At 41.7% G+C, this 15,406-nt stretch overlaps 1 protein-coding gene across 6 annotated transcripts in view; it reads right to left on the bottom strand.

Moving 5' to 3' along the window:
• The window catches only part of LOC126427399 (uncharacterized), a 232,097-nt gene that overhangs the window by 65,452 nt on the left and 151,239 nt on the right, over positions 1 to 15,406 (bottom strand). For all 6 annotated transcript variants that reach the window (XM_050089748.1, XM_050089747.1, XM_050089749.1 and 3 more), the window contains 2 exons: positions 14,402 to 14,485; positions 12,253 to 12,345 (listed from right to left, as the gene is read on the bottom strand). In XM_050089748.1, the coding sequence (XP_049945705.1) occupies positions 12,253 to 12,345; positions 14,402 to 14,485 (177 nt within the window). The remainder of the gene's footprint in view (positions 1 to 12,252; positions 12,346 to 14,401; positions 14,486 to 15,406) is intronic.

Raw genomic sequence — 15,406 nt, 5'->3', positions numbered from 1 at the left:
CATTCACATGAATAAGGAACAGCACAGGACCTAAAATTGAACCTTGTGGGACTCACTTTGTGATAACTCCCCGGTCACTAGAATTTACCAACCTCCCAACATTATTTGTGCTATTGAGCACAACTTTTTGGTTTCTGTTCGTTGAGTATGATTCAAACCAGCTGTGTGTATAGCCTTCAATTCCATAAAACCTGAGTTTTTCTAAGTGTCACATGATACACACAGTCAAATGCCTTTGAGAGATCACAAAAAATACCAACCGGCGATAATTTGTTTTTCAGGGCTCGTACTATTTGATGCAGGAAGCGATAATTTGTTTTTCAGGGCTTGTACTATTTGATGCAGGAATGTGTAGATAGCATTCTCAGTCGAGGAAGAAACAATAGCTACTAGACAGATAGCAGCCAGACAGGAGCTGCAGATCATTGTGGAGAATGATTGTAAAAAAACATTGCACGAAATCAGTTGACAAATACTTCTGAGGTCCGAAGTGCTTCCAGCAGTGCAACCCAGCTAGCACAATAACTGTGCACAGGAAATTAAAAACAGGGTACCAAGATCTAGCATCTCCTCATAAGCTACACACTTCTGCAGTCAATGCTAAGCTCAGGGTGTATACGTGGACAAGGAAAAAAAATTTCCAGATTTCCTGGTTAAAAATTAACTTTCTCCCGGGTGAAAACATACCTTTTCCCTGTTCACTGACAGTATATTTTCTCTTGGAACTGTATAAGTCTTTTGAATGATTATGGTTTTGTACACAGGAGTAGAATTTCCCGGCGCTTTATAAAACTAAACACAGGGAAAAAAACGCATTTTGGAAAGATCTTTGATGTGCAGCAACATATACACTGCATATTTTCGTATTACGAAAGTATAAATTCGAATTCCACCAAACACTGCATGTTACTTTCCAAAGCGTTGAAATCGAGATTGCAATGCGCTTTTGTAAGCCAGTCGTAGCTCGTGTCACGTGATCTTGCCAGCCGATGACAGCGGGTATTCAGAGCTCAGCACACGTGATGTAGTCAGCCAATAGCAGCATCACTGTTAAGTAGCACGAACGCACAAACAGAAAAAGTTAATGGTTTAAATTAATATACACAGTGTTGCTACACGAAACACAAAGCTTACACATATAATATTGGTCTGTAAGATTAATACCCTGCAAGAGAAGCTAAGCTTTCACATGCAATGTTGGTCTTCTATGCACGTATTACAATTTAAGATATATCACACAAATGTGCAAGTAAAATTTGTAATAACGACTTAAATGTCTGATATTCTGGGCTCGAAATTCATCTAAATGGCTCATCATCAAAGAGTTGATTTTTAAATGAGAGTCAAACGCTCTGTGATTTAAGAAATTCATCCTACATTATCGCACATAGCTCCGTTGTAACTGCCAGAATCGTACTTTGATGGTAACGCTTTTCAAACCACCATTCAGAATATTTTCCCGTGACCTGTTAGAAATACGTTTGTTTCCGCAGTCGCCAGAGAGCGCCAGATGACAGGTGTCACCCCGCTTGCACAGCTATGATGTCCCAGGAAGCCCGTACGTTCGTATGCGTGAAACATTAAAAGATCGTACATTATGTCATAGAAGAAAAACAAAACATCAGAGGATACTCCAAGAGCATCGGAATTTCGAGACCCATACTAAAATGTCCACATTAAAAGTGCACATTTGTATGTCCCTATTCCCAGTTAAGTAGGCCACGATCTGATATTAAGCTTTTCGATGTGGTTTTCGGGATGTAAATTTTCTTGGAGTACCAGTACTGTGTTATCTGATGTTTGGTTCTTTATTATGGCATAATGCCAAACGTGCTAGAAGTTAAAAATGTGCATTTGAAATGCAGAGAACAGTGTGTGGAATTATAAAGAAAATTTCTTTAGCAAACTGACAAAAATAGCTTAACTGTTCTGCAAGGCAATTAATGCTTGACTGTCAGAGAGGTGGGAATCAGAAATCTGTTTTGTTTTCATTTGACGTGAGAGCTGTTAACGAAGAGGAAAACAGCAAAATCACTAAATGTAAACACGGGTCACGTGGAGACTACCCACTACCCCACTGTAACTCAGATTGCTCTGCGCATCAGCCCCGGATCTATGATATTTCCGAACCGGTGCAATACCCCGCCACTCCCTCAAGTGTTTGAGATAGGACATAAAAAATTTTAAAAAATCGAATTTTCAAAAATATGTTCATTTTGTAGCGCACATCTTTCTGAAGAGTCTGATGCATAAAACACGTGTGTTCGAGGAAATGTAAGACATGTTATTTGGTTGTAAGTGTGCCGAAGGGCATTGCCTCGCCTCCTCGCACACCATTTTTCTATCGTATATCAGTGTGCTTCGCTCTGTGGAAGTGTATATTTGGTAACGGATGCCATCAAACCATATTCAGGACAGTGGAAATTAAAATGTCCTCTGGTGCCTCTCCTGCTTACATTTGGACAGTTTGAAATCTTGTCCCTCTTCAGAAAATTTGCACTCTTTATTCCCTATCAGCTAACAACTTGCTGCCCTGTGTAACATAAATTTAAATATAGGATACATAAACCCAGTAAAGACACGAGACAAGCAAGCCAATACACATTTCTTCAATCCTTAGCTCCTAGAATTTTTTTCTCTTTAATCTTGCTACAGCTTTACATGGCATGCTGTCCTTTCTGCGAAAGAATCTATTACCTCATCAAAGTTCGTGAAATATTTTGCTACATGAAAAGTCGAAATGTCGTTGTCTAATACCGAAAAAGCTGTTAACGCAAATAGGACCCAAGACTGGTGTGGTTTCGCGATCAGATTACATCTATTTTGTCACTCTCTGCTAGATAAAACTAAATAGGCCTTTCTAATACAGCAACGATTGTAATACACACCAAATATACGAGACTGTTTGGGCAAAAAAGGTCTTTTTTGTAGTGACAGAATATAGTCAAGTGCCTATTAGGCCTACTACGAGCAAAAAGCCTTACATTAGGAAGTAGTTTCACACTTCATTCATACACTCCAGTTTCTCAAGTATGAGATCGAAAAGTAGTAGTACGAAATTTTTATACAAACTTGGAATCGTCATATTGTTCCATAATGTATACGATGTCCCCGTTTCTTCTCCTTCCTCATTCTAACAAACAGTCTTATTAGCACTAGTTCTGTAACTGTTCCTGCCAATGTCGAAGCTTATTCGCAGGTTAACTCCACAAACTCTGCTAGAATCACAGGTTTAGTTATCCCGTGATTATTCTCCGGTTAGGCATTGCTACATGTTCGTACAACACGTAATCCGTGCTTCTCCCAGAATAGAATTTAAAGCTGCTGCTAGCCGGGGACTGTACGATTGGCCCTTACTAGTATAGCGATCTGCCCAAAAATTTTCTGTCAAAATTTCATTTTCTTAGATACACCGAGAATGTAATACGTAATCTTTCTTACCTGTTATTCGTTTATTTCCACTCCTGTAGTGTGAATCTTTGGATTTAGCTAGTAATTATAACAATGCTCATCATCTGTAAAAACCCAATCAACCACACAATCAGATAGCGGTTGTCATTCATCCGTTCTGCCTTACTCCACTCAGCTCGTACAGCCCCTTTTGTCTGTAGGAAACTTTTTTTCTACATGCGACGAGGATTTCCCTGACAGAGACATCATGTACACTATGCACACATTCACAAATCAAATTACGATTGATTCAGAAATCAACTTCGAATGTGTTCAAAAATGTTCAAAAACTGACAGGGAAGCGTTTCAAAGTCATATAGACTAACGTGCGCTGGATGCTGGTCGCTTTGTGCAACGAGGTTCTTTCCCTCAATAGTACGAATTTGCCCCCCACCCCCTCCTAGAACTGGGCCTGCTGCGAATGCAAAAATCTAGCAGCTCGGGCACTCCAGTAAAATTTTTCTCGGTAGCATCTAGCTGCTTGCTGCGACTGCTTATTACACAGCCAACAGCCACATTTCTGTAGCCAGAAGCGGGAGAAGGTACTACTCAACTGCGCATCCGCACGATTCCGCTTGTAACTGTTAAAACGAATCTAATGTAAACAGTTGTGACGTCACGTTCATCGGAGACATGTGCTGTTACGGAACATTCCATATTCTTCCTAAAGCCTTTGACACATTTTGCTGTTGGCAGACGCTTGTACGAGCACCGTGTTTTGTTGCTGTATATGGCACATTTCCTTTGCAATTTAAGTTTTATTTTCATTTTTTCTCTCGTTCATGTTTTATTGTTGCAGTATTATTCTGAAATAGTGGTATACAATAATACCCTTTGTTAGAGTATTGGTTCTTGCCAGTGAAAATTACAGAAATTTAACTGAAAACAAAAACAATGAAAACTTCCCGTATTTCTAAAAAATTCCCGGGTTTTTCCCGGTTGTCCCGGGTCGTATACACCCTGTAAGCTACACTTCAGGCAGTGTGAACAGCAACCCACTGGACAGTGAACGAATCACACTACGCGATGCGGCAGTTCGACGGAAGGGTTTGGGTTTGGTAAATGCCTGGATAATGTTATCTGTCAACACGTTTAGCGCCAACGGTGAGATACACAGGCGGTGGTGTTACAGATGGGGGTGTTCATCATTGTTACGACGGGTTCCTCTTATGCCGAGGTGACTAAAGTCACGGGATAATTCCTAATATCGCAATGGACCTCCTTTTGCCCGTTGTAGTGCAACTACTCCACGTGGCACGGTCTCAAGTCCTTCGAAGTCCCCTGCAGAAATAATGAACCGTGCTGTCTCTATAGCTGTCCATAATTGCAAAAGTGTAGCCAGAGCAGGATTTTGTGAACGAACTGACTCCTCGATTATGTCTCGTCAACGTTTCACGGGATTCACGTCGGGTGGCCTGGGTGGCCAAATCGTTCATTCAAACAGTCCAGAATGTTCTTAAAACTAATTGTGGCCCAGTGATATGGTGCTTTGAAATCCATAAAAATTCCATCGTCATTAGGGAACATGAAGTCCACAAATGATCTCCAAGTAGCTGAACATAATCATTTCCAATCAATGATCGGTTCAGTTGGACCAGAGGACACGACTGCACACAGCTGCCCTACCCTGTCTCCACTTCACCCCTGCGCACTCCCCAGCAGTACTTCACTGTCCGCCACCCCTACCCTACTATCCCTAACCCTCCACCACACCCCAACATCCTCCTTACTCACACCAAGTCGCCACTTCCATCATGCACTGGTGATGCTGCTCACAGTGTGGCTTCAGTAGCGCTCTCTCTCTCTCTCTCTCTCTCTCTCTCTCTCTCTCTCTCTCTCTCTCTCTCCCTCCCCCCTCCTTCCCCCCTCTCTCTCCCCCCTCCCTCTCCCTCTCTCCCCCCCATCCCTCTCCCTCTCCCCCCCCCCTCTCTCTTTTTACAAATGCCTTACTGGCCGAAAGCTTTATTTGTGACTGTCTTTTTGTTGCGCCTATCTGCTACTCAGCATCTCTGCTATATGGTGAGTGGCAACTTTCCTTTTCATAATACTGTTAAATTCCATCCTGGATCTTCCATTGTTCAATTAATGTTCCTGCATTTTGTGAAGAGCACAATTTTACATTTTCGCACATTTAAACCAATTCCCAATCTTTGCACCATTTTGAAATCTCATTGAGATCTGACTGGACATTTGTACAGCTTTATTCAGACTGTACTTCACTATAAATGACTTCATAAAGAGATAAAAGCTTATGATTAATATTAATGTTGTCTGTGAGGTCATTAACATACAACACGAACAAGGTGTATACGTGGAAAAAAAAAAAAAAAAAAAAAAAAAAAAAAAAAAAAAAAAAATTCTAAGATTTTCCCACATTTCCCACTTAAAAATGCACTTTCTTCCCATGTGAAAATACACTTCTTCCAAGGTGAAAAATACACTTTTTCCATGAAGTGTGACAATATTGTTTCCCTTAGAGCAGAAAAAAATGGGACTTCCTTGAACAAAATGTATATATTACGATATGCTGCATATTTTTGTATTTGTATTACGGAAGTATAGATTCGAAACAGCACGTTAGTTTCCGAAGCACTGAAATCCAGATTGAAACGCACTTTTGTAAACCAGTCATGGCTCATGTCAAGTGATCTCGCCAGCCAATGTCAGTAGATATTCAAAGCATTGGACACGTGACATAGCCAGGCAATGGCAATATCACTGTTAAGTAATGTGAACACATAAATAGAAAAAGTTAACGATTTAAATTAATGTACATAGTGTTGCTACGAGAAATGTTAAGCTTTCGCATATAGTATTGGTCTTGAAGATTAATTAGCTACATGAAAGGCTAAGCTTTCACATATAATATTAGTCTTTTTTGCATGTGTTACAGTTAAGATACATCTCACAAATGTGCAAGTAAAATTTTAAATGATGACATTAATGTCTGGTCTTCTGGGGTCAAAATTCTTCTAAGTGGCTAGTCTTCAATGTGCTAAGTTTTAAAAGAGAGTCAAATGCTCTGTGATTTAAGAAATTAATTGTACTTTCACACTCATAACCTAATCCATCTTGCGTACAAGGAAATTTACTTTGAAACTAATGCTTTTCAAAGCACCAATCGCAATATTTTCTCGTGACCTGTTAGAAATAGCTTCATTTCAGCAGTTGCCACAGAGCAGCAGAAAACAGGTGTTATTGCGCGAGATGTTATTGCGCGTTGGCAGCTATGGTGACATATGGAAGCCCATATGTTCGTACGTATTATGTATGTCATGTATGACATCAAAAGAAATACGATACTCCAAGAGCATCAAAATTTCGTACACCATACTAAAATGCATAATTCGGCTTGAAAGTGCACATCCATACATCCAGATTCACAACGAAGTAGGCCCCAACCTGATATTAAGATTTCAGTGTGGTTCTCGAGATGTAAATTTTCTGGGAGTACCTGTAATGTATTATCTCACGTTTGGTTCTTTATTATGGCATTATGCCATACATACCAGAAGATGAAAATTCAGGGAGCAGTTGAAAATAGCCAATAGTGCGAAATGCAACACTTCAATTCTAATAAATTGACCGCCTCTGGAGAAATGATTAGTAAAAGGCACACTTATTTAGCAAAACTGACAAAAATAACTTCATTGTTCTGCGAGGCAACTGACTGCCAAAAAAGTGGAAATAAAATAAAATCTGAAACTAATAACATACGTTATCTTTCCACAATTATGTGACTGAATTTTAATTCACTTGCTAGCTCCCAACCACAGAAATCCGTTTTGTTTTCACTTGGTGTGAACTAAGAGGAAGCAGCAAAATGACTAAACGTAAACACGGCTCACTTGGAGACTAGCCCCCTTCCCACTACAATCCAGAATGCTACGCAAATGTGGCAATCTGGCAGAGCTTAGGCGCGGCAGAAACGTTTTTCTGGATAGCATCTGGCTGCTTGTTGCTACTGCTGATACAGCTAACAGCCACACTTCAAGTAGCTGTAAGCAGGAGAAGCTATGGCCCATATGCAACTCGACTGCACATGCACATGAGAACACGGGCAGCTGCTCAAACAAACTTAATGTAAACGGTTGTGACATCACATTAGTCGGCAGCAGTTTATTGTTATGAAGTATTACATAGTATTCGCCCTAAAGCCTTTGACACATTTTGCTATTTATCACCTCCTACCAGTCAAAATTACAAAAATTTAACCGAACTCTGAAACAATGAAAAATTCCCAGAATTCTAAAAAATTCTGAAGATTTTCCCAGTTTTCTCCCAGATGAAAAAATTTCCTGATTTCCGACAACGTATACACCCTGATGAACAGCAAGGGCCACAACACATTTTCCTGGGTAATTCCCAGTGTGTGACAACTGCTGACAAGAAATGCTAGGTGTCACATTATGGAGCAGTGTGCAGGAAACACCTGTAAGTAGCCAGACGACGTACCACGTGTCGGGCTGGGGTCCCTGTCCTAGCAGCTGCGTGTGGACCAGTAGGTGGTTCTAAACCAGTCACATTATACGGTACAAAACTCTGGCACAATGAACAATTCACCGCCACTTGTTAGTTTTGTACTCAACTGTCACAACTAGCCGCTGTCCCTGAGCCTGTTGCCACTGGCATGACAGTGAGGCTGAGCACTCTACATTTCAGGTACAAAACGTTTACACAACCTTATTCAGAGATTTCTGGGATTGCCCTGACGTGATTGGCGGCATGTTAAATGCAATCCATTAATTCCTCACTGTTTCTCGGTGGTTCGCGTCCAGATGGGTGAACTAGAACCTCGAGTCCCCACAGGAAAACCGAGCGAGGTGGCGCAGTGGTCAGCACACTGGACTCGCATTCGGGAGGACGACGGTTCAATCCCGACTCCGGCCATCCTGATTTAGGTTTTCCGTGATTTCCCTAAATCGTTTCAGGCAAATGCCGGGATGGTTCCTTTGAAAGGGCACGGCCGATTTCCTTCCCAATCTTTCCCTAACCCGAGTTTGCGCTCCGTCTCTAATGACCTCGTTGTCGACAGGACGTTAAACACTAACCACCACCACAGGAAAAAGTCGGTGGCGTGAGGTTGGGTGATCACAGTGGCCACGACCTTTGAGCACCTCTGCCAATTACCTGGCTCTCTAAGAGTTCATTTAAACACCCACGCACAGCACGACTGTTACGTGTGGGTGCCCCATTGTGCTGCAACCACATGCGAAGCAGTTTGTCCAGGGGAACGTCTTCCAGCAGCGCGGGCAGAGTTTCTTGCAAAAAGTCCCGGTAAGTCGAGGAGGTAGACGGACCGCCCCAGTCAGGTGGTCACCCACAATGCCTGCCCAAATGTCGAGCAAAAATTGTTCCTGGTGTCCGTGACGTGACAATTTCCTCTTGCCCACCTAATGAACATTTCGAGTGTTGTAAAGGCCATTCCAATGGAAGGTGCACTTGTCAGTAAACAACAAAGTGGCAGGGAAGTCGGGATCTCGTGCAACACGTCATAGAAACCACCGGCAAAACCCCGGCCTGAGTTCATAGCCCGCCACAGGATGGAAACTAAATGGATGCTGGTCGTCATCCCTCAAAACCTCTCAGAGTAACCAATGAGTGAGCCCCATGTCATGTTCAACTGTGGGAGTACTTGTCATAGGTGCTTCCTCGAAGCGTTCGAGAACGGTCTCTTCAAATGCAGCAGCCCGTCACGTCCGAGGTCTTCCAGCATCACCACGATATCCCACTGACGAGCCTGATTTACCAAGTGGCCGATGAACTGCTGTAAACATTTGCGGGTGTGGGTGGTGTCTTGCCGAGTACAGTTCTTTGCACAACTGTCGAGCTTCATTACCGTTAGCTAGTCCGTAAACAAAAACCGTGCTGCCATGCTTACTGTATGACTAAATCGCAGGAGACGCTTGTGTGCTCCGAAGCGAAGCTTACGTGTGAATGCTGCCGACATGAGGTTGAGACAAACAGCAAGACCTATTGGACACGTGTGCGTACGAGGGCTATCCACAAAGTACATTACATTTTGGAATTAAAAATAAATAAAGTATTGGAAATTTTTTTTATTATATACAGATGAAAGCCACACTTAAATACTACTTATCTAAATAGTTGCCATTTAAATTAAGGCACTTATCATAGCGATGGACGAGCTCGGAAATTCCTTTGTTGTAAAATTCTGCCGCCTGTGCCTTCAACCACGTGGTTACCTCTTCTTGAAGCTGTGCGCCGTCATCAAAGCGCTGCATAGCCAACCACTTCTTCATTTCTGGGAATAAGTGGAAGTCGCTCGGTGCCAGGTCGGGACTGTACGGCGGATGAGGAAACAACTCCCACTTAAAAGATTCGAGAACTTCACGAGTGGCATTTGCCGTGTGGGCCCGGGCGTTATCGTGAATCGGCAAGATCTTTGAGCCCAACTTTCCCCTGCACTTGTTTTGTATTGCTCTTCTGAGGTTGTGCAGAGTTTGGCAATACCTTTGAGAGTTTATTGTAGTGCCTCTTTCCAGGAAATCCACAAAAATCACACCTTTTCTGTCCCAAAAGACAGTCGCCACATGGTTGAAGGCACAGGCGGCCGAATTTTACGACGAAGGAATTTCCGAGCCCGTCCATCGCTACGATAAGTGCCTTAATTTAAATGGCAACAATGTAAAAATGTACTTTATTTATTTTTAATTCCAAACCGTAATGTACTTTGTGGATAGCCCTCGTATCACGTTGAGGCAGTGACAGGGAGAGGGACATTTGTGTGTGTGAACCGACAACCATAGCGCTGCCCATCAACTGACGAACGGCAACGGACAATCCCACGGCCAATACGAGTGCGTGGCGCCAAGTTTCCGTAGTTTAAAAATGGTGCTTTGTCGACCTACTTGACATTAGTAATTTTGGTTCCTACTGGCATCAGCTATCCAGGGTTAAAATTTCGTGACAATTTTTCTCCACCCTGTATGCACGGAAATCTCCCTCTTTTCCCCATGATCCCTATGCAAGATATATGTTGGTGGTAGCATAATACTTGTTCGGTTGCCTGGAGTACAGGTTAGGGAAGTGACACTGTTGCCAACCAGAAGGTCATGTTGATATGCATCTTCAGGTACAGTTTTAACCATCTTGTATGTATAGTTTGATGTGACACGATCCACAGCTTCTGTGTTATTACTACGTGTATCTTTTATGTACTGCAAATGCAATTTCAAGCATGACTTATTTGCATGCAGGAGAAAGCATTGCATACTGTGTTTTTTTAGTAGAGGCTGGAGGAGTTTTATTATTGTAATGATTTTTATTATTTTGCGTAGCTCAACAGACTGGTGCAGACAATTAGTAACCTAATCCCAGTGCTGTTCATAGACGCAACGCATTTGTATCAAGGTACATTACTACTTCAGACATTTTGTTGATAGTGACCACTGTCAGAGCAGTAAGGCAAGCATAATCTTCACCACAATACCAAAGAAATAACAATTCACTGGTAAAATAAAAATGAACATAAACACGCCACACCAGCAACCACCTATAGACAGCAACATAATGTGACCTCCAAGTGAGAGAGATTCATTGATCTGCAGTAGGTACATATACCACCAAGTGGCAAAATGCACATTGTCCCTCAGCGACACGGTGATTTCGAGGATCAAAAGGTTTTAATATCATGTTGTCTGAGAACAGCACTGGGAATGAAAGAGTTAACCCAACTCAGTACCGCCGCCACAGAGATGGAAATGAGACCTACAGTTTAACGTGGAATCCAAATCATTTGTCGTCCCTGGTGAATCTTCACAATGTAGAATGAAGGCAACATTAAACACAGATGAAGAAATTGGTGGTCCGACGGGTATTCGTTTCGACAACCTTCCGGTTTCTAGGTGTGCGTTTTATTGCTAGGCCATCACGCCTGCAGTGTAGAATTAAAATAGGTACAGCTGCTGTTAATAGCCCAGACAGAAATGTGGTCATTTACTAGCTGTGTAGAGGCTGGGAAGGTGTTTTAGAATATTTGGGAGTATTTTTAAAATGTTGTGTCAATTTTTCTCCACCCTGTACTGAGGCATTTGGGCAGTCATTTTCTCTCATTCAAAAACCAAATACTACAAGAAAGAAACCTGCGACTACCGGTATGATTAATCCTCTGCCATCCACTTTACAGTGGCTTGCAGAGTATTTATGTAGATAAGATTTAAGGTGCAGCTGGTTGGCTGTTTTAACACATACTCTGATCAGAGTGGATGTAAATATCTGATGTGGAGATTTAAGCATTTGGCATGAGACTCAGCTTTTTAACAGTTAATTGTTTTATTCTAACAGAATGGCTGAGTCCTAGCACAGAGACAGTTACTGTGTACCACCACTCTGCCTTCAGATAGTGACAAGCCAATTCCAAATCCTACGAGCCGAGTTCTTTAACAACCCATTCGATGACTGTCCGCTACGGTCGCTAACATAGGCAGGACTTCTCTCCCTAGCTTTCCTGCTGCCTCTCTCTATTCTGAACTTCTAGTCCCACAGTGGTCTCTCTCTTACCCTCTCAACCCCAGTGACATTTGGCTGAAGGCTCCAAGTGTCCGTATCAGCTCCCGACCTATTCCATTCTCGGCAATGTCCAGAAGTTGTCTGGAGGAACAGAGGTTTCCTTTTTTACTTTAGGCAACTGATAAGGGAAGGCTAACTGGTGGATTTTCCATAAGCCGTCAGTGACACCGCACAATACCCACTATCAGCACACTTATATTAACACAGACACTTATATTCAGCAACAAATGTAATTGTTCTTTACAGATGTCAATCTTCATTTCACCCTACCTGTTTTCCGTCCTCGCCCAACACGTCGTCAGGATCAGACTCGACTTCTCGCTTCACAACAACTTCGTTTTTTATGACCACATCCTGATGGTTCTGCAACAAAAAATACCACCAACTTTGTAAATAGTGAGACAAATAACGTAAACTGAATGTTTAGTATTTATAAATATGTGAACTGTACAATCACACACACCAATACAAAATGGCAAAACAGTACTAGGTTTACAATCTTCTCACGGCAGACACAAGAGGAATCGAGTTCCTTATTCCCAATAAAATGCTAATTAGATAATAGTTTTTTCAAACCACATCGCAGAAGACTCACGTATTGTGTGTTACAACTCAGATCGTACTCATAATAAGAAGGTTAAAAATAGATAGAATTAAACTTAAAGCGAACAGAAAATTGCAAAAACTAAGGAGTGCATGCGGAAAATTAATGGGAAAGACGACGGAACAGCAGCAGAGGAAATTATCAAACTGAAGTGGATGACAAGCCTTTAGACAGGCGAACTGAAGACAGGATATGGAAATTTTTCTCTGGATTCAATATTCTCAAGACCCAAAAAAAAAGAAGAATATACCAATTCAGGAAACAAAGTGGACGGGAATACACAGATGCAAAAGCTGAAGTTTGCAATACACTCTAAGACAGTAAAAAATTGACAATGAACCACCAAGGAGCTACGAAAATTGGTCACAAAATGATATTCGTACAGGTATCAATGGAACATGAAAATTAACAACTTTGGTGGCCGATGGATGAACATTTGAGACTGCGGCACAATTTCACCTCCCAGTTGGCAAGAACACTAAATAGGGGACACAGTGATACCATGGCTTAAAAGTTTTTGCGAATTTCATTCCGTGTAGTCATTTCGACAAAACCGTGCCTCACAGACACACACGTGAACAATATTCGCAGATGTCAGCATTTGGGAGAGAGCACGTAGTTAGGCTCAAAGAAGCTGGTCGGAGTAACCGGGAAATCGTCTGACATCTGAATAAGAGCAGTGACATTATTTAACACTACTGGCAGGAATGAGCGAACCGTGGCAAAAACACAGTGCCCAGAAGGAGGCAGTCAACCTCTACAGCGAGGACAGAGCAACTGTCAGACAGGCACTCGGAGGCCCAGATTCGTCGTCATCATCGATTTAACAAACAACAATACAAGGCTCACAGAAAGGGGGGTGACCTCAAGGCACCCCTTGTGCCAAATACCATTGACCTCTGTACTCCAACGAGCCCACTTGCAGTGGTGTCGTGCAAATTTAGCCTCGAATCTTATTTACTGGAGCAGAACTGTCTTCAGTGACGAGTCCCACTTCGAACTGATCCCCGATGACCGGTGAAGATGCATTTGGAGACGATCGAGATAGCGACGGTATACCAGCCCGACTGTCGCCCACCGACCAGGGGGGTGCCATTTCCTTTCACAGCAGGAACCATTCTGTAGGCATCTGTGGCAACTTTCAGTACAGCGGTACGTCAACCACATTCTATATCCCATTCTGTTGCCCTTCGTGGCAATCCATCCTAGGCTTACATTTCACCAAGACAGTGCCTGCCCACCCAAGGCGAGGGCTTCTACTGCTCGTCTTCGTGCTTGCCAAATCCTACCTTGGCCAGCAAGGCCACCAGATCTCTCCCAAACTGAGAACATCTGGTGCATTACGGGCAGGGCCCTCCGACATCTCAGGATTTGATGATCTAACATACTGACTGGACAGAACTTCGCACGATGTTTCTAAGCAGGACATTCGACAATTCTCAACCGATGCCGAGCCAAGTAACTGCTTACATAAGGAACATAGCTGAACTGACACATTACTGACTTGCTCAATTTGTGATACTCTTTCACTTGAATAAATCATCCATCTACCGGTTTCCATCCCATTTGGCTAATTGTTCCATGGTGCATCGTCTTTTTTTTTTCTTTTTTTTTTTTGTTTAGAATGTTATTTGGAGAACATTTTTAAGAGGTCCGAATAGAAAAATTTTTCTGATGATGTAATACGCACATGAATCTGACACACAAATTTCAAGTCCATGTATTACAAAATAGTGTTCCCACCATAAGCTGTAATCGTTACAGTGCCCTATCATGTTGCTGCTGTATGGAAGGAGCACAAATGATATAACTCACCACTGGTATTTGGTGTGCAGCAGTGTCCACGTTGTTGTCATCGTCATCACGCTGACGTAGCTTCTTTCTGATTCGTCCTCCTTTCTGAAATTTTAAATTTGTTTCTGTTAGCTCAATCTCTGGATTTCTGCAATGTCTTTACAGTCATCAATTCAGCAAAGAAGTCTTACACCCACAAGTAATTTAGTCTCATGCATGCCACATGTTTCATCAAAATCCAAACATACATAACCACCGAAATACAGATGCAATAAACTGTTTCTGTAGATACACTTAAGACCATCATTAAATGTGGCTCTGCATTATTTAGCACATTCTACATTTAAAATCATAAAAAATTATTAGACTTACAAGTCTAAATATTTTAAAAGTCAAGGAAACTGCATGGATGTATGTTTATAAACAAAACATACAGTATATGTTTACAATTTACTACAGCAAAAAGGACCACGAACTTTATCCCAGGTAAAATCTTTCCCTCTCGACGTGTACAGTAACAATGAATAGTTTGTTTGAAAGATAGGATTCCGCTCTAAAAAATTAATTGAAATAACCCACACTGAAATAGATACCAACATCAACAAGCAAATTTATTGTCCTTCATCCTCATCTACAAAAGTGCCAACTTCATCTAATTTTTTAACTTCGATAATTATTTCAGGACAACAAAATTTAACTTCTGCAGATTCAGAAAACTATGATATAATTCAAATTATAAATAATATCAGGCTCAGTTTCATATGGATTCACTCAATTTGTATAGATTTTTTGCAACAGACAAAAACCTATAAATGGCTGACAGTGATGTCTGCTAGGTTCACTTAGTATGTTTCATTTATATTGACACACAATTCCTTCTAAATTTTTAGATTTCCACTCATGTGAACTTCATATGAAGAGCTTGGGGAAGCACCTTCTGACACAAAATTCACTGGAAGAAATCAAGAGGCACCATCATATATATGTGCACCCCCCCCCCCAAACAACAACAACAACAACAACAAC

The sequence above is a fragment of the Schistocerca serialis genome, chromosome 11 (assembly GCF_023864345.2).
Source record: "Schistocerca serialis cubense isolate TAMUIC-IGC-003099 chromosome 11, iqSchSeri2.2, whole genome shotgun sequence".
NCBI classification, from domain to species: domain Eukaryota; kingdom Metazoa; phylum Arthropoda; class Insecta; order Orthoptera; family Acrididae; genus Schistocerca; species Schistocerca serialis.
The sequence above is the reverse complement of the archived record's forward strand: the minus strand, read 5'-3'. Positions and strand labels throughout refer to the sequence as shown.